We start from the raw sequence: 23,585 nt of genomic DNA on the forward strand, positions 1-23,585 counted from the left end.
GAACGTTAAGTGACGCGTTTATGCAACCGGAGGCGGGTGGACAGAAGGCTCGAGAGATTTTTAGTATTTAATGGTAAGTAAATCAATTAAATGCGAGGTGTATTCTACAGCAAATTGATGTTTTTGTGTGCAAAGTTTTTAATCTTTGCATAGATTAAACTTTTAGTTCAGACTAAATTAGCTGCATTTAGCCGCATATCTAGCTAAATGCTCTACATTGCAATGTATTATGTTTTATAATACATTGAAATATGTAAAGCAAAAATAAAGAGTAATATATGTGGATAATTAGTTAAGATGAGTGTGTGGTTAAACTGATCCAAATTTGGCATCGATGCAGTTTGTAAGGTGATCCTGACCTAAATTGAGTTTGTGGTCTCCATTTAGGCTACATCTTTCTGGGGATGGATGAACCGTAGGGATGAAGTGGTAGACATCTGTTTTGCATATCATCGCATCAAACATAATTTCAGTTATTTAAGATATGTGTGTGAAAATATGGACTTGAATTAGCAGAAGTGTAGCTGTTAGCTGCAGAGCCGGAGTGGTTAATCGGGAGATTCGGGAGGATTCCCGATGGGCCGGCTCATGTCAGTCTCTAGTTTGGGCCGATTGGGAGGGAAAAATAATTTTGGGCATGAAACTCCCGGGCTGAAATAGTGTCCCACTCCGGCCCTGGTTAGCTGTCAGACTAAGCTCTTTTCTAAAAATGGTGGCTGTGGGCTAAACTGAGTCAGATCATTGGGGGTACGCTTCGCTGGTGCATCATCCGATTGGTTTACATAGAGTTCAGTCAGACATCATTTTTTAGATGCAGCATTTGGACCATGACACATAGATAAAATTACAAAATGAAAACAGAGAGGGACTTCACATCCCTTTGGATTAACACTTTATATTCCCCTGCAAAACTACTTAGATGGGACGGTCAGTCATTTCCAGAATTCTATGATTGCACTGAAAGGAAAAAATAAATAGCCTATGTGGATGTTACTCCAAAAAATAAAGCTTTAAGAATGTCATGTCTATTTCTTAATCCTGGAGACGTGGCCACCATCGGGTAGATCACTGTAATAATAATAATAATAATAATAATAATAATAATAATAATAATAATAGTATGTAATACATGTAATACATACATGCAACTCAAAGTGCTTTACAGAATAAATAAAAAAGAAACATTAAAAGGAAGCAAAGACAAGCTGACAGGATAAATACACAAGGTGATTAAGGAACTAAACCAGACACAGGTGATAACATTAATGAGGGGTTACAAATGAGCAGGCATGGAAATTGAAAACACATGGGAAACTAAAATAAGAGCACATGGAACAAGAAAAAGACATGATTAACATGAGGGGGCAGAGCCAGACATGACAAGTTAGCATATACAGGACAATCCATTTATCTGAGAGGGTTATGGGAGAAGTCTCCCCAGACAGTAGATTCAAGATCAAGATGTAGTGATAAACACTATGAATGTACAGTATGTATTGATTAGTAATTATTAGTAATTGTGTGATATAATATTAATTTTACTTCATCAGTGTTAGAGAACAAGGCCTCACACCCCAGGTTCCTCCCTCCCCAGGCTCCTCCCTCTACTCTGATGCCATGAACACATATAAGTGTAAGTGGCTGCTTTATTATGTTAAAGTGGCACTATTGTTATTCGTATTCTTATACCAAAGGACAAAACATTACCCTAATTACCCTAATACTACCCCACCCTGACTGTTGATGTGATGATAATGTGATTGTGTTGATGATGATGTGATTGTGAATCTCCAGGGTTTGGCTGTGTGTGATAGATAATTAACATAGTGATGGAGCCTTATAGGTCCAGTGACGGAGATGGAACCTCTGACCAAATGTGAGTAGTTTTTTGTTACCTTGGTTAAATTATATTTTCACAATGCTATGACACTTCAGTGAGAGCAGCATTCTCCGCTGACTTCCATCCATGGAGAGACAGGGAGAGATGACACACTGCTTCATTAACAAACAAACCCCGTGTGTTCTGCAGTGTGATAGGATTAACAAAGTTACCATTAAAGGCTAACAAAGACATATGATTAACAGTAGATGTAATCTAAAGAGGCTGTGAAAGCAAACAGGAAGAAGCAACTCTAGCACTTGTGGCCAATGGATAACTGTTGAAAAGCAGAACAATTTCTAAAGCAGTATAAGTTTGTTTCATGCACTTATGGACTACATAGCATAGTTAACAAATAAAACACTCTTTATATAATGGTGATTATATTAACCCTGATGCATGAGGAAAAATCTTTATTATAACCTTTTCCAATGGGCTCTGTTTATATTGGTGCAGAAAAGAGCAGAGTGAAACATGTGGTCACATCACAGCTCGGGGAAGGAAGTGGTCCTGTGTAGGTGTATACTGACTGAGCAGTTTCAGATTGGCCAAGCTGTAAGCTTCTTAGGAAGGCAAACTTTATGTGGTTATGAGCTTCAAGTTTTCTTAATGTTCTCATGAGTTTTGTAAAATGAAATACTGAATTATGTTTTTAAGATACTGAATGATAGAGATGAATGACTTGATTGAATATTTGTAATGTTTCCAGTTTAAAGATTCAGGGAGCAGCATCTCCAGCACCAAGTTGTGTGTCTATGAAGAGTGACTGGTCTATAAAGGAGCCTTTTAATTTTAGCAGTGGACCTGTTCCTTCTGGTCTGAAGACAAGGTAACATTCCAATCCCATGTAGTTTCTGACTGGGTGTGGCATATATATATATATATATATATATATATATATATATATAGCTTATCATTTTTGTGTCTCTGCAGTGAAGAGAGGAATGACCAACTTCAGAATCAGTTCACATGTGCAGTTTGTCAGCAGCTTCTGACAGATCCAGTCTCCATCAAGTGTGGACACACTTTCTGCAAGAAGTGTATCAGCAACGACTGGGACCAGTCTGGTCCATCAGGAGGCTTTGCCTGTGACCAGTGCAGAAAGAGATCTACAACACGTCCTGTTGTACATCTGCACAAAGAAATAGAAGAGTCTGTGCAGCAGGACGCTGACACACCAGTGGACGACGTCCTGCACAGAGTTTTAGAAAGACACAAAATCAGCATGAAGAACAAGTATGAGAACGTATTTGAAGGTATCAAATCAGAAGGCAGTACAACTCTCTTGAACAGAATTTACACACAGCTTTACATTATAGAAGGAGAAAGTACAGGCATAAGTGAAGAACGTGAAGTTTTACATATGGAGAAGAGATCCAAAATACAACCCATACAAAATGATGCAGTTGTCTGGAAAAAGTATCAGAGTTTATTTGAGGGAATCAAAACACAAGAGGATAAATTTCTATTGGACAGAGTTTACACACAGCTCTTGATTATGGAAGGAGATTGTAAAAGCCTAAATGAAGAACATGAGGTTTTACAGATGGTTAAAACACCCAAGAAACAACCTTTACAAGATGCTCAAATAAATTGCAATGATATCTTTCAACCTTCAGAGAGACCAGGATTTGAAGAAAGAGAAGACAAAGAAGGACAACTCAGGACTGTCCTGACTAAAGGGATTGCAGGAATTGGGAAAACCGTCTCTGTGCAGAAGTTCATTTTGGACTGGGCTGAAGGAAGAGCCAATCAGGACGTACATTTCATGTTTGTGCTTCCGTTCCGGGAGCTGAATTTGATTAAATTTGACCACTACAGTTTTCATACACTTCTGTGTGACTTCCATCCTGAGATCAAAGATATGGACTCAAAAATATATGAAACACACAAAATTGTGTTAATCTTTGATGGCTTGGATGAAAACAGAATTCCACTAAACTTTTTTGAATGTGAAAAAATATTTAACTTAACCGTGACATCATCAGTGGGTGTGTTGATGTCAAACCTTATCAAAGGAAACCTGCTTCCCTCTGCTCGCATCTGGATAACCTCCAGACCAGCAGCAGCCAATCAGATCCCAACTCGGTACATCAACCGTGTGACAGAAATTCAGGGATTCAATGACCCACAGAAGGAGGAATACTTCAGGAAGAAATTATGCGACCAAGATCAGGCTAAGAAAATCATTTCACACATTAAGTCCACAAGGACCCTACACATCATGTGTCACATACCTGTCTTCTGCTGGATCTCAGCCGTTGTACTTCAGCAATTCCTGGAATGCTGCAAAGATGAAGAAATTCCTAAAACTCTGACGGAGATGTACATACATTTCTTACTTATTCAGACAAGCAAGAAAAAATGGAAATATGGGGAAGGTGAAGATAGAAATGGAAAAGCATACCTAGAGAGCAACAAAGCCATGATTCTGAAACTAGCTGAACTGGCTTTCAAACAGCTAATAAAAGGAAATGTGATGTTCTATGAAGAGGACCTGAGAAAATGTGGCATTGATGTCACTGAGGCTTCAGTGTATTCTGGGATCTGCACTGAGATCTTTAGGGAGGAATCTGTGCTTTACCAGAGGAAGGTCTACTGCTTTGTGCATTTGAGCTTCCAGGAGTTCCTGGCTGCTTTCTACGTGTTTCACTGCTATGTGATCAACAACAAGGATGTGCTGCAATTTTTTAAACCATTGTACACGCAATGGCCTGAAAATGTTCCACTGGAAGAGTTGCTAAGACGAGCAGTGTGTAAAGCCTTAGAGAGTAAGGATGGACACCTGGATCTTTTTCTCCGATTTCTGCTGGGCATCTCACTGGAGTCTAATCAGAGTCTCCTACAACACTTACTGACAAGACAAGAGAAGAGCTCAGAGAGCATCAACAAAATGATAACATATATACAGAAGCAAATCAAAGGTGAAGATGAGATGGCAATGGAGGAGATGGCAGTGATGATAAGGATCATCAAGATGATGATGGAAAAAATTAAACAAAGAATGCACCTCCCTACAGACCGATCCATCAACCTGTTTCTGTGCCTCACTGAAATGAGAGACCAGTCTCTCTCCAGAGAGATTCAGGAGTATCTACAATCAGAGAAACATCGGGAAACTGAACTTTCTCCTGGACAGTGTTCAGCACTAGCCTGTATGCTTCTGATCTCAGAGGAGGTGCTGGATGAGTTAAACCTGAAGAAGTACAACACATCAGAAGAGGGTTATAGGAGACTTATTCCAGCTATCACAAAATGCAGAAAGGCTATGTGAGTATTTAATACAAATTCACCTTCACATTAACTAGAGTGAACGCATGACATGGCTGGATGACAACATCTCAGATTACAACATCTCAGATTACATCTCTATGACTGTGGGCCTGAGGCTCTACACATTCTCATGCAGTAGATTAACTGAATGCTTGATTCACTTGATAAGTCATACACCTAGATTTAACACTAGAAGCGCCAAAGCACTGGTCATTTAACCGCTGTGATGTCTACTACAAGCGCTGCCTCTGTTTGACCTACTTATACCTAGAAGCGCCGAGCACCGGTTACTTGACCGCAGCAGCACAAAAAAAAAAAATATATATATATATATCTTTGCACTAGATCCAATTTCAGAACCCTCCTTTCATGACTTTTCCCAGAATTGTCCTTTTAATAAACTAGTATTTTTACATTGTTAAAAGAAACCCAGCACAGGCTAGTTTCAATCGATTTCGCTCGTATCTCTGTAATATTGTCGTCGTCGCCTACACTTCAAGACTGTGATTCTCTTTTCTGCCAGTGGGTGACGCAAAGATTCGTATGTCATTTAATATTTAGTATAAATAAATAAAGATCAATAGTTTTCAAAATTAAATTAATCACAAAGTTCAAACTGATTATGTGTAAAGAAAAAACGGAATTCATCCGTTGAACAAAAGTCAAAGTGTTTCACTAAGTCTTAAAATATATACTTTATTTATTAATATTATTTAATATATACTATATATAAGTTTACATCAATGGTTTTCAAACCGTGAGAGAGTCTTGCTTTGCCTAATAAATGCTTTAGTAGTTTGCAGGAATTCTGCGAATGGTAATTAGCCTACTTATCAAGTCAATATCTCAAAGAAATGATCTCTCGGGTATAATCCCTCATCGCCAGGGCTAGCTGTTAGATACATACATTATGTATAGCTGCTTTTGACACACTGGCATTACAAAAGAATTAAGTAGAATGCAAGTTACGTATGTAAATGCATACCTTTGCGAGCGAAACTGAGATGATGGCATGGGTGGTGCTGTTATGAACACTTTATTCACAATAGCATTCATGAGGCAACACGAGCTATAAATTCATTGCGGCGCGGCTACACAGTTTGAGTGAAAACTCTGCTTGGGTGATCGAACAGCAACATAGTTTGCTTGAAAGCTCGGTTTTGGCGTTTGAACAGCAACATAGTTTGCTTGAAAGCTCGGTTTTGGCGTTTGAACAGCAACACAGTTTGCTTGAAAGCTCGGTTTAGGCGATCGAACAGCAACACAGTTTGCTTGAAAGCTTGGTTTGGGTGTTTGAACAGCAACACAGTTTGTGTGACTCCTCGGTTTGGGCGTTTGAAAGGTTGTATAGTGCATTATAAAAATGGCACAGAGAATCATGTACACCCCAAAGCAAGTGCTGGACATGCTGTGCAATATTGATGAGATGGAATCGGAGGGGAACAATGTGAGGTGTCGGATGGAGAGGGCGAAAGTGAAATGGATCTGAATCTTCAATCTGATTCAGAATCGGACTTTGAAACTGAGTGTGGTGGTGACTCATTTCAGGCCAAAGACGGTATGGTATGTTTTGAACAAACTGCTGGCAAACCTCGGGGTAGAGCACAAGAGTGCAATATTGTGAGAGAAACCCCAGGGCCTACGTGTTATGCCAAGGACAAAATTAAAAAAGTCCACTGACCAGCTTACTGTGTTTGATTGACACAGAAATGTGGGGCGCAATTCTAAAATACACAGAGGCAGAGGCTGAACGAAATAATGCTCAGTTCAAACTAACAGCTGACGAACTGACAGCATTTGTGGGTCTCGTTTATTTGAGAGGTATAACAGCATGAAAAAAGCATGAAACTTGTTGAATACTGGTCTGCTAACTTGGGAAATCCCATTTTCAAAGAGACAATGTCTAGACAGACATTCAGAGATATCATGTGCTATCTGCGCTTTGATGACAAGAGCACAAGGGCTGCCCGCCTTGCGACTGATACATTTGCCCTGATCTCGGAGATATTTGATAAATTTGTGAAAAACAAATTGAAGCTTCTTACACGCCCGGTGAGAACATTTGAGAACTGTTGATGAGCAACTGTTCCCAACTAAAGCTCGCTGTCGTTTCACTCAGTACATGGCCAATAAACCCGATAAATTTGGGATTAAGTTCTGGGTGGCTGCTGATGTTGAAACAAAATATATGCTAAACGCCATTCCCTATCTAGGGAAAGATGAAAGCAGGCCGGCTGGTCAACGGTTGTCTGAAAATATTGTGTTGCGTTTGATGGAGCCTTTCACGGGTAAAGGAAGAAATGTAATGACTGACAATTTTTTCACTTCATTGGCACTTGCAAACACCCTTTTGGCGAACAAAATCACTATTGTTGGTATGATGAATAAAATCAGACGTGAGATGCCCCCATGTACACAGGCACAGTCTGAAAGATTTTCCACCAAGGTGTTGCGGGCTGGAAAAATAACTCTTAACGATTTACCATTTTAACATAAAAAAATGTATGCATCCAGAGCTCAATGCATCAGACAGTTTCAATTGATAATGGCGCAAAGAAACTGCCTGAAACTGAAACAGCACGACTAAATGTGGCGTTGATGTTATGGATCAAATGGCACGACTGTATTCGGTGAAGGGAGGCACCCGTCGTTGGCCTGTTGCGGTTTTCTACAACCTTCTAGACCTGGCTGCAATAAATGCACATATATTGTTCAAACAGTGCATGAACGTTATCCTGAGCAGACGAAGGTTTATTCTCGAGTTGGTAAAGGAGCTGTGTGCACAGCAGAAAATGGCGAAAGCGGCTAGGGCAGTGGCACAAAAGCAAATTTTACCTGAAAACAATGCCAAGTCGGCAAATCGTATGACATCTGCCAGACATGTAAGTGACTGGTCTGTGGCAAATGTGCAAAGACTGCACCTAAGCTGTGTTTTGAATGTTGAGTTGTGTGAAGCTGACACACAAATCAAAACAAAGGGAACTTGACTTGAGGTGGGGAACGAAACTTATTCAATATACGCTAAAGAGAGACGGGAGGCACCCGTTGTTGGCCTATAGCTGTATACTATACTGCACCCTCCTAAACCTGGCTGTAATAAATAAACAAATATAGTTCAAACAGTGCATGAACGTTAACCACAGCGACGGAGGTTTATTCACAAGTTCACAATACACTACATAAATTGAACTTAATTTGAGGTGGGGGACGAAACGTATGCAATATAAGCTAAATGTAAATCTCCGAATGGTGATAACGCTGCTTGTGAACCTCCATACTGTGATGGAAACATCTTCAAACAACTGGTGACACGGTCGTTAGGACGTGGGATCACACATCGGCTATTCACCGATCAAATACCTCTCCATTTGAAATGGCAACACAATACGGCGAGAGAACAAAGTGAACATTAGAGAGGAGAGAGGTAACTATATTCGTGAAGCCATCAAAAGTATCATTTTAATAATTTTGCGTTTTGTTACGCAAAGGTACATAGCCTACCTTTTATAATGATATTTTTGTAATTAATTTTGCCTATTTGTGCTTTTTGTTCTTTGTCTAACACAAAACATTATAGACATTTATTTGTAGATTTGTTATGTTCACAATAGCCTACAATTCACTAACATACACAACTTTTAGACATTAAAACTTGAAATGGCGTAACATTGAGTATACAAATAAACTTGCTTTGGCTCAGTCTACGGTCTTCATGTTTGGTACTTTGAGTATTGAACAAGCTTTCTGTGGATGTGGGGGTTGGAGGGTCCAGCGCGGTCTGTGGCATTAGCAAAACAAAACACGTGAACGCTTCACAGTGGGGGGTGCGGGCCAGTGGGTTAGTGGTGTGCCGTACGAACATGATAATATAGTGACATATATGCAAAACATATAACAAAACTGAAACTATATTTTGCATTTACGTTTTCGCACAAACCAGGAAATGCAATATGAAACTAAACAAAACTGACAATGGGGAAGCTACTGAGAACAAGGTCACAAGGCACTGATTCTAAAAGGTTATTTAGTCACATTAATTTGTTAACATATTGACGTAACGTGCAAATGTCACCATTACGAATATTTTGTTTGGGCGGCTCATTCTTCCTTTTGTGCAAAATGCCATCTAGCGTTAATTATGTGTCAGTACCAGCTCCCCTGTGTAAAAAGTCAGCGGTCTTTTGACCGCCCGAGGCGCGCTTTAAGTAGGTGAAAACAACACGGCGCTAGTAGTAGGTGGTGAAAGCGGTCAGATGACCGGCCCTCCGCGCTTCTAGGTATAAGTATGTAAACGAGGGGCGGCGCTTCTAGTGTTAAAGAAGAAGGTAGAAGGTTGGTGACTTTGGTTGGGCAGAAAATGCAAGTTGCTGATCTTTGCTTGTCATACAGCCCTGGCGTTGGTGTCTATGGTTGTCTGTTTGGTAATGTTCATTCTTTTCATCATGCCTGAAAGGTATGTGTTGGATATGTGTGCTGGACTGATTCTTTGTCGGATTTGACCCAAGCCTGTTTATATGACCCTGATCATGTATTTCCCTAGAATAAATCTCAATCTTCTCTCTTGCATCCACCTCCCATTCCCTCCATGCTGCCAGCGTTACACATGTGTACAGTTTTACTTGTGTCATATCACTGGTGAGATTTACATTACTGGTTTACAAAAATGCTTTTGACGGTACTATATACTATTTACTCTGTAACAGCTAGTCTGTTACTCTATTGCAGACTAGCTGGCTGTAAACTCACCATGAACACTTGTGAAATAATTGCATCAGCCCTACAATCAGCAAATTCCTCACTGAAAGAACTGGACCTTACTAACAATGGTTTGATGGATTCAGGAGTAAAGCTTCTATCTGCTGGGCTGAACAGTTCACTCTGTAAAGTGGAGATACTCAGGTAAGCTTTCTGTGAATTAGGTCTTTACTGGTAAATGCCAATTTATGAAGACCCTACAATAGGGTAGGTGTAGATTAGGGGTATTTTTATGTTCGTTACTGCCGTTTAATTAAGCAATAGAAAAGTGACACAAGTGTAAACCTTTCTGTCATTGGTGCTGATAAAATGACTTTTTATCATTGGTACTGAAAACATGTTTTCAGATTGCGAAGTATTTCTTTATAATTGTTGTTTGGAAGACATTTGCAAGTTGTGATTGTGATCATTTCACATATCCCTGTGTCTGTGCATTGAAGATCTGTCACGTTACAGCCCCAGGCTCCTCCCTTTGGGTGTGTGTAGGTGTAGTCTATGTCTGGTTATGTCCATATGTGTATTTCCTTGGGTGTGGTCCAATGTCTGTGTGTTCATCCGTCTCATCTGTGGCTTGTCCTGTCATCACTTGGGTCTTGTTTAGTTAGTCTATATAATGTGCATTTATGCAGTGTCCCGTGCTCGTCTTTGTCTGAGTGTTCTCATTATATGTGAGTGTTTCTATGTGAATGCAACGTGCACTCACCTCATCATGTTGCCGTACATCGCCGTTACAAGAACAAGAGAATTAGTTAAATTCGTTTTTTTTTTTTGTTTTCTTAGAATCCTTGCTTTTCTGTACAGTTTAATTTAAATTAACTCACATTAATGCCAGGCTGAATGGATGGCACCCACACATATTCAGTTCACACCCCTGTACAGTTGATTATGTCCTGGGATGGATAATCTTAGGAAGGTTAGGTCAGCTATGTGCTTGTTTTCATGACGGTTCAAGTTGGCTTTAACATGTCCTTTGCCTTTGCAGAGTGCCCGCCTGTAATCTCACAGCAAATTCCTGTGAAGTGATATGCTGTAACCTGCAGTCAACAAACTCTTGCCTGAAAGTGCTTGACATTAGTTATAATTCCCTTCGGGATTCAGGAGTGGAGGTGCTCTCTGATGGACTGACAAGTTCACACTGTAAACTGGAGATACTCAGGTCAGCTTCCTGTAAATTGAAGTCACAGTAGGGGAATTTTGCTAAAGCTACTATTTTAATTATTGATTTTAGATTATGCCTTTGAAAATGTCTGCATTTCACTCACAGATTGCGAGTCACTTAATGTACCAATTGCCTGACAGCAATAATCAGAGAATCATTGCAATTTAAGAATGAGACAGAAATATTTCACAATGTGGTATTTATTCAAAGGTTTTAATACACATAAAACAAGTTTCTTATGCTCTTAGAACCGCCAGATTAAAGCTATTGTGTAATGTTAAAATTAAGGTTTGTATTATTGTCACCAATCATGACTGGCCAGTAATACAAATAAGTGAATGTTGCTCTTTACCAGGTGAGTGTAATGGAGCAAAGATGGCATTTGACTGATTTCTTTTATGGTGTTTCTAAATGTAATTTGCAATGTTGAGTTATGCCTCATAAATCTTAGTAACTCTAGTGACCTAAAATGCATGGTAGTTAATATCATATATATTTAAATAATATTAGATCATTTTGTCACACTGTGTGAAAAGGAAAATGAAAATATGAAAAATATTTTGACTAAATTGGTTTCCTTGTTGTTGCAGACTGGCTGGCTGTAATCTTACTATGAAATCCTGCGAAACTGTCTGCTTAACTCTGAACTCAGCAAGTTCTTCCCTGAAAGAACTAGACCTTAGTAACAATGACCTACAGGATTCAGGAGTGGAGCAACTCTCTGACGGGCTGCAGAGTTTACAATGTAAACTGCAAACACTCAGGCAAGATTAGAATACTTTTGTTGTTGAATAACAATACCTATTTGATCTAAATTGTTATCTAAAAGTTGTTCATAGAGAATATTTTCTAATGCTATCATGTTGCAACAAATTGAATACAATAGGTTTGGTTTTAGGAGTAAGTCAGTTATAAAAGCTGAATAAAGATATAGATATTGCCTTCAAACTTTAACATTTGTTTTGATGATTGTCATTTTAACACCTTTAGAGTAATTTGGCATCCACATTGTATGTTATCAATTTTGAGCGCAGAGATGATTCTTTGAATAATTTTTGGATCATTTACTTAAAGCACTTTTCTCTGTTATCGTTTTCCTATTTTACATTCTTTGTTTGTTTTGGAATGGGAGCTGGTAAAACAGGATTAGGGGTCACTGCTGATTTCCCCACACTGTTTGTCATCCTCATCTCTTTGGTCCTTTTGTCACTCCAGGAGATCTAGGCCTACTGCCCTTTATTACAACCAAATGTGACTTTAAAGATCTAGATATGTTACTAGGGTTGAATGCAAAACTCTTAATTAATTAGTAGTAGATACGTTTTAACTATGAGCTAGTCTCTGTAGAGCACTTGACCATTCATCATTCTCAGTTTAAACATCTACTATATATTTGTAATTTTGTAGAAAGCATGGTCCTTGCAGAAACCTTGTAAATAGGTAAATAGTGTATTTAGAATTAATCAACCTTGAAAAAGTCTGAAATCAACAGATAATTGAAATTAAACTTTTTTGCACTGTATTTGTTCTCTCACAGATTAGCTAGCTGTAACCTTTCAGCGTGCTCCTGTGAAAAACTCTGTGCCACTCTGAAGTCAGCAGACTCCTCCTTGAAAGAACTGGACCTCAGTCACAATGACCTGCAGGACTCAGGAGTGAAGAAGCTTCTTTCTGATGGGCTGAGAAGTTCACAGTGTAAATTGGAGATTTTAAGGTATTGTAACGTTTAACTGGGGCAGGTGTGATGCAGTTGCAGGTTTTTGAATATTTATTATAATGAACGCAACAGAACACTAACAGCAGGACAGGACAAAGAATGGGAAAACACTGACAACGGAGGGGATGGTAAACTTAAGTGGTGAGAACGGGCAGTCGACTAAAACTGACAAATACAAAACATACACATAACACACAGCAAAGCAACATGAATCAAGTGATAATTTAAACAACTAAATTAACAGGGAATTGAAACTAAGAACAGCACGAGATACACATGCTGGCAGGGAAAAGCGAACTACAGCGAACAAACACAGAACACACTGAGAAAGTTAAACATGGACAAACAGAGGCAACGAGATGTTTTTGTACTAAAGACACATACCTACCAAGATTATCTCTGAGCAAAGAAAAGTATAAAATTCAAGTTTGTCTCAAAGGTCATCTCCAACCAAATGTACCAGGCTGAATTTTTTCAGCACTTGCAATACAAATACATTGTATAAAATGTTGTATTATGCAAGTTATTGTCTCTGTTGTTTGCACTGTGGTTGCTGTAGATAGCGATGTTTATTAACATTTTCCAGGGTCATTTCTAATAAAAATATTTGAATTGGAATTATTTGAAATTGTAAGAAACTAAAATAATTGCTCTAAACTGAAAATTCATAAATTACAAAAAAAACCTATTTGAACTATATGGTTCTGAACTTTTTTCTTTTAAGCAAACACTCCCTTTTATATTCTGCATTTCTTCTTTTCCTTTCCACTCACCAGACTGTGTGGTTGCTTGGTCAGAGAGGAAGGCTTTTCTGCTCTGGCTTCAGTTCTCAGCTCAAACCCCTCACACTTAAAAGATCTGGAGATGACCAGTAATCATCCAGGAGAAACAGGAGTGAAATTGCTTTCTAATGCACTTGTGAATCCACACTGTAAACTGGAGATGCTCAGGTATGGGTAGTTTGTGTTTTATATGTGTTTTACCTTTTTTTCCCTTGCATGTTCATACAGTTGCCATGTAAAATTCAAAGCACAATGTTTATTTCTGTCCTGTTGCAGGTTAGCTTTCTGCTGTCTCACTGGGAATTCTGTCAAAATGCTGTCATCAGCTTTACAATCAGCACAGTCACCTCTGAGGGGACTGGACCTCAGTAACAACGACTTACATGATTCAGGAGTGGAGCTGCTCTCTGCTGGTCTGGAGAGCTCACACTGTAAATTGGAAATAGTCAAGTGAGTTTTCTGTAAATTCATTTAAGAGTGAAAACACTAGATGGTGTGTCTTTGGTTGTCTCAATCCCATATGACAGTTTGAAAAAATATAATTAACCAACCTGTAACCTGGTGCCTTTTATTCCAGAAGATATCAACAGTTGTCAAATATCCTATGATTCGTGTTTCCTCCCTCTTTTTTCACTTTTTTCTTCAGATTGTCTGGTTGTTTGGTCACAGAGGAAGGCTGTAGTTCTCTGGCTTCAGCTCTGAGTTCAAACCCCTCACACCTGAAAGAACTGGATCTGACCTACAACCACCCAGGAGAGTCAGGAGTGAAGCTGCTCTCTGCTAGACTGGAGGATCCACACTGCAGGCTGGACACACTTAGGTATGTAAAACTTTATGGTGCTCTTTATGAGTGTGCATGGTTGTGTGTGTGTGTGTGTGTGTGTGTGTGAGCAACTAGATTCAGACATCAGTTGATTCGGGTTAAATTTAGGTCTCATCGGATCACATTTGCATTTTCCACTTCATCTGTGGGTTGTTGGGCCCCAAGTGGACTATAGGGAATACCAAAAAGCCTATTGTAGAACTCCAAATGATTCCCCTTTGTGTGTCTGTGTGTGAGGAGGTGTGTTGCATCCTTTTAGGTGAAGCTGTCAGAATTCTAAAGCCATGAGTCATGATTCTGTATGCACTACCACCGTTTTAGAAAAAGGCCAGATATGCAGGTCTGGTTCCTGCCCATCTTACTCCATCACTGTAGGGAGCAGTAGCTAATTATATTTTTATATTTTTGTCACTATGAAGGAAATTAATCATCATCAAACTATTTTAAATGCTGGATATCAAAGGATACATTTGAGCTGTTTTCAAACTATTTCAGATTCAAAGCTTGATTTTATTACCCCACCCACAAAAAGAATCAACTTATTATGTTGAAATGTGTTAAGGGCTTAAAACTTCTATCAACCACTTTAGCCCAGCGTGTTCGTTTGATGGGAAAGAGATAGCAGGAACAACCATACCAAAATTATAGCAATACCAAAAAGGCCTTTATTAAAACAGAGATATCTCTGGGGATCTCACATTCTAACATCAGAGAGATCCGATAAGCGTGTGTGCAAGCAGTCTTTTATACTGTTTTCTCCTCCCCCAAACGCTTAGATCTTCTTCTATACCTTACATGGTGTTGTTGTTTGAGCAAACATGATTTTGCTGTTCAAGCAGACATGACTTATCCATTTGTTTCAGCATATTAGAACAGCCCCGTCGACAGGGGGGGACAACCGGGTCTGTTGTCCCGGGCCCCAGGGCCAGGGGGGCCCATCAAAGAGCCCAGCAATTTATTTTTTATTTAAAGTCTATAATTTTAAATAATCTTGAAATCTTTCATTAATATAAATTTTTGTACTCAAAATAAGCTCAATGGCTAAAATATATGTTTTTTACCTATCTGCATATTTTCCATTAAGTGCATACACCCCCGCCTCCCACTGAAAAATGGTTTGATCCAGCATCGACCGTAGCCGGCCGGTACCCGTCCAACAGCGGGAAATACAGTGGTGGATAGTTAAAGTAAATACAGAAATCTGGAGCGCAGAAAAGAAAGTCGAATTTTAATGTATTTTAATGCATTGTGTTCCAGGTTTGAAAAGTGCTGGAATTTAGGCTAAAGTACTACTTCGTTTCACAACAAATGTAATTCCAGGACGAAAAATGAGAGAACGTGAAGACGTTAAGATTGGGCGTTTTGAAAATAAACAACCATTAAATAATGTAAATAAAAAGCAAATTATTTCGAGTATATGTATAAATATTTAACTTAATTATGTTTAGCGTTCAGGGAAATATTGAAATGGACCTTTAAAGTGAAGTACAAGTGCTTGAATTCCACCTTATAAAGGTGTATGAACCCTGCAAACATGACTTTGTTCATTGCGCAGAAGCGCGGCGCGCGCGAAGTTACAAAATTCGAGAGGTGCACGACCTCACGAAGAATCGAGACCCTCGCGCACGTTCGGTGCCACTGCGATTACTTCATTTTCGCCGCGCGGACCCTCGCGCCGCTCGCGACACGTCAAGTATAAACCAGTCAGCTGTCAGAAACAGCTGATGTGTGGCTGTATTATATACTATATGACCTAACACAAGGATTGTCTGCTACTGAGAAAATTCAAATGACGTAAGCCGGGGGGGGGGGGGGGGGGCACATGAAACTTTCTTGTCCCGGGCCCCAGCAATACTGTCAACGGGCCTGTATTAGAATATCTGTTCAAAAGGGATGCGGTCATACCAGGGTACCCACGGGTCCTTAAAAAGTCTTAAAAAGTCTTAAATTTAGTTTTCCATATTCAAGGCCTAAAAATGTCTTAAAATGTCTAGAATTTTATGAGGGGAGGCATTAAATTATTATAAGTGTGTGTTGTTCAGTTGTTCTGGCGCGATGTGAACTTTGCAGAATCTAGCGCTAGGACCATGCAGAAAATAACCACTCCAGGGTCCTAGTGCTAGATTCCTAGCGTTGGAGTATACGGCCTCAACAACGTCAACAATTTTCGTTCCCCCCCGGTCAACAATTCTCGTTCGCCCCCCCCCCCCCCCCCGTCAACGATGTGGAACACACCTGCATCCCCAGTAATAGTATTATTTTTTCTTGTGAGAGGTATTAAAAAGGTCTTAAAAGTAATTGAATTTGAGATTTAAAAATGTGCAGATACCCTGGGTCATACACTGGTATGTTGTACTTCTCCTTTATCAGTCTAACACTGCGGTCCTCAACTTCCCGTTGACCGGGTCATCTTCCCTTTGAACTCCTTACACATCATGATTTCCTAAGGCCCTTCTTAGGGTTTACAGCTTAAATACATCTAATGCAGTAGATATATTTAATTACTATATTATGTTAATGGTAAGCACAATATATTGTTGCTAATGCTAGTGCTAAGCAAAAACCCAAAATCACAACAAATGTAAATCAGTAAAACATGGTGTACTTACTGAGGACTTACTTTACATTTGAGTTCTTCAAATTTTAGCTAAATTTTAAAGGTTTTATGTCTTTTGTCTTTAGGCTGGAACATGCAGGGAAGGTCAGGGTCACACCAGGCCTAAGAAAATGTAAGTCTGTGTTCAATATAATGATCATCCACACACAAAGTGTATACACACATCTAAATGAGTAAACACACAAGGACATCCTCTCAACTAAACTCTCCTCTTGTGTGCAGATGTGTGTGAGCTCACACTGGACCCAAACACAGTACACATAGATCTCTCTCTGTCTGAGGGCAACAGAAAAGTCACAAGTGTGAGAGAGCAGCAACCGTATCCAGATCATCCAGAGAGGTTTGACATCTGGTTGCAGGTGCTGTGTAGGGAGAGTCTGTCTGGACGCTGTTACTGGGAGGCTGAGTACTCTGGGAAGGGGGCTGCTATAGCAGTAACATATAAAGGAATCAGCAGGAAAGGAGGTGGTGATGACTGTAGGTTTGGATACAATGAAAAGTCTTGGAGGATATACTGCACTAATAACACTTACTCTGTCTGGCATAATAAAAAGATCACAGACATCCCTTCGCCTGCATTCACCTCCAACAGAGTAGGAGTGTATCTGGACTGGCATGCTGGCACTCTGTCCTTCTACAGCGTCTCCTCGGACACATACGCACTCACACACTTACACACATTCAACTCCACATTCACTGAGCCCCTCTATGCAGGATTTTGGGTTGGCTTTGATTCATCAGTGTGGATCCTGGAGTAGCAGTGGCAAGTACTCTGCCCTTTTTTACACCTGTATTGTGAGACTGTGGAACATTAGTACTGAGCAGTCCAATGAGAGTAGATTGTTCCTCAATTCCTGTGTTTATTTATTGCAATTAAACGTTTTTTTTAAAACAGCCTCCTAGAGTTTATTCTTTTGGCAGTACATTTCTCCAATATAATCTTCATGACTCTCAGCTGGGGCATGTGTGCTGTGGTACTGATAGTATCAGTGCAATTAAAGTCTTCAAATGTGTGTGAATGCCCAGTCACTAGGCAAATGCAGGCTACACATTTCTCCTGTAAAGAAACATTTGAAAATCATTTGATTTGTTTGTGACCAACCACGTTGTGACAGCAATCAAACCAAGTTAATGGAGAAAATTACTGGGTGACATAAGATGACCTCACTCCATCTCTCACCATCATGCATCTGGTAGGAATTGTGAGCGTAACTTCTCTCCCTATTCATGCATTTCTTGTAGGTTAGTTTCACTTTCTTGTTCTTATTATTAATTTTTCTAGTATGTGTTCAGGTGTACTCTTTACTCTCTTTTGAACAAGACTACATCACCACTAGAAGTCCTATAACTAGAATGCATTATTATTACTTATGACATAATTATTTTTTTAATCCTGTTTTCTGCACAGTTCTCTGCACAGTTGTCTGTTTTTCATGATTCAGCACTGTGTCCGCCTCCTCGTTCAGCAGCGCACGCTGCGTTACAAATATATAGTTTTTCAAATTTGCCATTTGCCAAATGTTCCCCCACCCTCAAAAGGATGAAAACTATTTGATATCAGGTGTTTCCTACATGAAAACCATCAGTGATCTATAAGATGATAAACTGATTGTTGATTGTGCGATTATTCATATATTTCACAGGCTGAAATATTTTCCCAACCAAGGCAGCTGCCACTTTGTATTGTGGGATGTGTATATTTTTGGAAAATGAATTTACAACAACTAATTATTACTAATCATCAAGTTAAAGTGTTGAATGACCCTCTTACAGAACATGCATTTCACATCGCTCTTAAAAAAACAGCAAACAAATCACATCATGAGTTTCCTGTTGAATTACACATTTTTGATAATTTCACTTTGGTTTATCAAAATGAAAAACTCATTAGATCCATTACATGAACATACGGATACAGCTGTCATCTCAGCCCTTGTCCAAACATGCAGGTACTTTTCAAAACTTTCATCTTTTAAAAAGATCCTGTCCGCAGTATGAGGAACAACATTGTATTCTCCGGGATCCCCGAAAATACATCCGAAAACCCGGAAAAGCTGATCACGGAGTTCATAATCTTCAAACTTAAAATCCCACCTGAAACGGCCAACACCATAACCTTTCACCGCACACACCGCCTGGGAGGAATAAACATGCAACACAAATGCCCCAGACCCATTGTGGCAAAAGAACACTATAAACACAAACAACTCATACTCTGCAAAGGAAGAGAACTGAAAGGAACAAACTACGGCATAAATGACCAGTTCCCCTGTGAAATAACATAACTATTGTTAGGGCTCTAACTTCTATCAACCACTTTAGCCCAGCACGTTCGTTTGATGGGAAAGAGATAGTAGGAACAACATACCAAAATTATAGCAATACCAAAAAGGCCTTTATTAAAACAGATCCGAAGTATACTGGTAACAAGCAGGTTTATAAACTATGGCCCCACCCCTTCAGTCCACTTGCATGGTCATAGTTAGAGTTCTCAACGTGCATGCATGACTGCATTATTTCATGTCCACTGTGTCCCAACCTAATAGGGTGTCCTTACAGGCAGTTGGTGCAAGTCACCTTCTGTGGAGCTTATCAGTATAGAACATATTCTACACTTCACTCCCTATAGACCAAACTGTTCTCTGATGCAACAATATGCTATATGGCCCCTTGTAAGGCCCTTCTAAGATTATGAATAAACTTTTATAGTTTAAGGCCGCAGTTATTTATCTAATTAACAATTATATCTCTAATTTTATTATCAATTTTATTGATGAGCAAAATATACTTTTGCTAATGTTATTGCTAAGAAAAAACTAATTTCTCAACACTATAAACTATACATGGATGTTCAGCTATACAGAGATCAAGAAATCACTCCCTGGCTGTACTGATACGGGTTGGATGCTCATTAGTGAAGATACATCACAACCGACTACCTGACTGCTGATACCAGCTCTCTTTTCTCCCTTAAACCTGACACCCTGTTTAAGCAAAAATGTAGGTATAGGACCAAGAATGCAAGTAGTGGACATGTAGTTTAATTATATGATCAGAGTTAACTAAAGAAAAAGTGGAGAATGACAGGGAGGGTGAGACTGGGAGGAAGTAGAGAAAGAAGAATTACGTGATTGGTCCTTCAGCAGACACTGATAGATAACTGAAACATGGATAGTGAAAAAATTAAGAAATGCGTTACATTGATCAGATGTAGGAGCCAGAGGAGACGAAGGGAGACACAGAAGATTAACAATTTTAAATTTAAATAAACAAGAGTTATTTATTGCAGACGTGTAATATATAGTACGGGCTGAGTTTAAGGCATCCTTATATTTGATCAAGTGGTCAAAATAAGCCTGGTGATGAACAGGTAAACCAATTTTCTTATATAACCGATCAAGACGGCTGGCCATAGTCTTCAGAACACGTAGGTCAGGTGTAAACCAGGATGATACGTGGGTGGAGGGTACATAGCGATTTATCACAGGTGCTAATGAGTTCAGAGTATCAGAAACACGTTGATTTGTTATTGGTAGTTGGTCTCATTCTTTGTGTATTTGTTTGCTTGGTTATAAATCATGTCACTTGAGGCGTGTACAATCCGGGCACAGGCGATTACCTTGCGCAACAGAAGAGATCCTGTCAAGTCACATGCCAGCTCTCCTCTGCAAGTCTGTACGCGTCCCAGGATTGCATCGTTACAAATATATTTATACCATTCTAAAACATTCAACAGTAAATTTATTATTTAGGTCACAGATTTCAACTGGTAATGTTTCATAATATCATCCATAATGACAGATTTCCACAATTTTCCCACTTATATCTCTAGCGTGACTAGTAAGAATAGGAAAATTGTAACATTCTGCGTAGCGCAGAGCAGGGAGGCGGACACAAACGCTGAGGAGAGCGACATTTATTAAGGGAAATTCCAAACTCGGAGTCAAAAAGGATGGCGCGGGTCAGATCATTAAGGGAGTCTGAACATTGAACAAGCAATGACATTTTAACACAAGGAGTACTCACAAAAACCAGGCAGGGAAAATGGAACAGGCTGAAACAAACGGGAAACACGAATACAAACACAAGAGCCAGCGAACGTGAACAGAGATACATGCATAGCACAAAACAACCGATAACCAGACTCGCTTCTCTAAGCAGGGATCAAGGAGCAGGGAACAACACAGACACGAGGGAACAAGGGAAACCAGAGTGACGGCTAGGAGAGGGGGCGTAGCCCTACGTGACAAAAATATTGCACCCAAAATAATTTGAGGTTGCGGACCCGGATATGTGGGTCTCTGATACTTGTAAGAATGTAAGTAATCCCAGATGTCAACCTCTGTAACGTTATAGACAACAGCTATGTGGTGCACGTTTGTGTTTTACAGATTATAATCCCCAGCATTGCAGCACTGGGCCAAGCCTGGATGACTAGTGCTGTGTCAGGGAGGGCATTATTCTATATAACCTCTGCCCATTCAAATCACGCATGCTGGGGCAGGAGAAGACAGTGAATAACTCTGAAGGAAATGGGAGAATGTTGAAGAATGAGACAGGTGAAGAAGAGGTGATGGGGAGGTATGGTGTCAGGGAGAGGAGTGAGACAGGTGATGAAGAGGTGCTGGGGAGGTATGGTGTCAGGGAGAGGAGTGAGACAGGTGATGGGAGGTATGGTGTTGGGAGAGGAGTGAGACAGGTGAAGAAGAGGTGCTGGGGAGGTATGGTGTCAGGGAGAGGAGTGAGACAGGTGATGAAGAGGTGCTGGGGAGGTATGGTGTCAGGGAGAGGAGTGAGACAGGTGATGAAGAGGTGGTGGGGAGGTATGGTGTCAGGGAGAGGAGTGAGACAGGTGATGGGAGGTATGGTGTTGGGAGAGGAGTGAGACAGGTGAAGAAGAGGTGCTGGGGAGGTATGGTGTCAGGGAGAGGAGTGAGACAGGTGATGAAGAGGTGCTGGGGAGGTATGGTGTCAGGGAGAGGAGTGAGACAGGTGATGAAGAGGTGGTGGGGAGGTATGGTGTCAAGGAGAGGAGTGAGACAGGTGATGAAGAGGTGCTGGGGAGGTATGGTGTCAGGGAGAGGAGTGAGACAGGTGATGAAGAGGTGGTGGGGAGGTATGGTGTCAGGGAGAGGAGTGAGACAGGTGATGGGAGGTATGGTGTTGGGAGAGGAGTGAGACAGGTGAAGAAGAGGTGCTGGGGAGGTATGGTGTCAGGGAGAGGAGTGAGACAGGTGATGAAGAGGTGCTGGGGAGGTATGGTGTCAGGGAGAGGAGTGAGACAGGTGATGAAGAGGTGGTGGGGAGGTATGGTGTCAAGGAGAGGAGTGAGACAGGTGAAGAAGAGGTGATGGGGAGGTATGGTGTCAGGGAGAGGAGTGAGACAGGCAGTGTTGCGAGTAACGTAAACGGCGTTGTAACGACAGGAAAAGTAACTAATTATATTATCCCGTTACTGACAAAATGACGACGTTACCTAACGTTGTTATTTTTAAACGCCGTTTACGTTACTGGTCATTAAAAGCTGTGCGTTACTATATATTGATATACTAATGCGAGCGGACCGCTGCCCAGGCTAGTGAGGAGTAACAGATCTCGATAGGTCACAGTTCTCGGTGTAATGCCTGTTTAACTTAACAAGTCAGTAAGCGATTGGCTAAGGCAGCGTTATGATAGCCAATCAGAGCCAGTGTTTTTACATGCGCGCCGAAGCACGCGAGTGACACGACACAAACGGATAAGAGGCCAAAATGGCGTCAGGTGCAAGCCGAAGAAAACTAGAACTTTCAAGGCGATATAAACATTATTTAAGAAAATACTTGAAGTTCCTGAATGTCTACCAGACTGGGTATTTGATTTATTTAATTAAGAATAGAGGTTTTATTGTTAAGTTTACTTCTGTTGTAAACAAACCAGTTGTCTCAGGTTGAAAGAATTTAATTTAATTTCATAGATGTAAATGCACTTTATATAGTGTAACTGTTTACTTTTGCTTTTTTTTTTTTTTACAAAGATTTGGGATTTTAAAGGACTTTATCCTGCACTGGTCTGTGGATGTGCAATAAATATCAAAAGTTAAACAATTTTCTGATCTACTCATTTCAACTGACTGTGAAAACTGCTTTTAAAAAAAAGCTTAATTAATTGGCATATAACCTTTTTTTAATTGTAACGCAAATAGTTACTTTCCCTGGTAACGAGTTACTTTTATTATAGAGTAATTCAGTTACTAACTCAGTTACTTTTTTGAACAAGTAGTGAGTAACTATAACTAATTACTTTTTTAAAGTAACGTTCCCAACACTGGAGACAGGTGATGAAGAGGTGATGGGAGGTATGGTGTTGGGAGAGGAGTGAGACAGGTGAAGAAGAGGTGAGTAATCGAAAGAGTAGGTGCCAATCGAATCTGCAGCGGTAACTCGTTCCAGAGTTTCAGGGCGGCTACTACAAATGCTCGGTCCCCCCTCTGCTTCAGCCTAGATTTAGGAACAACCAGCTGAAACTGATCCACAAATCTTAGAGGCTGGGTTGGAACATATGGCGCAAGCAGTTCCATTATATAACTGGGAGCTAATCCGTT

At 40.1% G+C, this 23,585-nt stretch overlaps 2 protein-coding genes across 9 annotated transcripts in view; one reads left to right on the plus strand and one right to left on the minus strand.

Annotated features, from left to right (window-relative positions):
* Positions 1 to 17,907, plus strand: LOC143484633 (NACHT, LRR and PYD domains-containing protein 12-like). Of its 8 annotated transcripts, XM_076983456.1 has the most exons (16): positions 4 to 73; positions 388 to 429; positions 1,551 to 1,633; positions 1,795 to 1,876; positions 2,336 to 2,434; positions 2,589 to 2,708; positions 2,813 to 5,149; positions 9,878 to 10,051; positions 10,890 to 11,063; positions 11,657 to 11,830; positions 12,604 to 12,780; positions 13,560 to 13,733; positions 13,842 to 14,015; positions 14,212 to 14,385; positions 17,071 to 17,117; positions 17,228 to 17,907. In XM_076983456.1, exons 6-16 carry the CDS (start codon positions 2,635 to 2,637, stop codon positions 17,761 to 17,763), a joined length of 4,215 nt encoding a protein of 1,404 aa, XP_076839571.1. In that variant the 5' UTR covers positions 4 to 73; positions 388 to 429; positions 1,551 to 1,633; positions 1,795 to 1,876; positions 2,336 to 2,434; positions 2,589 to 2,634; the 3' UTR covers positions 17,764 to 17,907. The 8 variants fall into 8 exon arrangements, with proteins under 8 accessions (XP_076839570.1, XP_076839563.1, XP_076839567.1 ...); XM_076983451.1 differs by lacking the exon at positions 2,336 to 2,434; XM_076983455.1 differs by having other exon boundaries at positions 1 to 73; positions 388 to 1,876.
* The window catches only part of LOC143484645 (uncharacterized), a 12,537-nt gene continuing 6,656 nt past the window's right edge, over positions 17,705 to 23,585 (minus strand). Inside the window, exon 4 of the transcript XR_013122671.1 lies at positions 17,705 to 18,062. The gene's annotated coding sequence lies outside the window, so the exon portion shown is untranslated. The remainder of the gene's footprint in view (positions 18,063 to 23,585) is intronic.

Source organism: Brachyhypopomus gauderio, chromosome 20 (assembly GCF_052324685.1).
Source record: "Brachyhypopomus gauderio isolate BG-103 chromosome 20, BGAUD_0.2, whole genome shotgun sequence".
Classification (NCBI taxonomy): domain Eukaryota; kingdom Metazoa; phylum Chordata; class Actinopteri; order Gymnotiformes; family Hypopomidae; genus Brachyhypopomus; species Brachyhypopomus gauderio.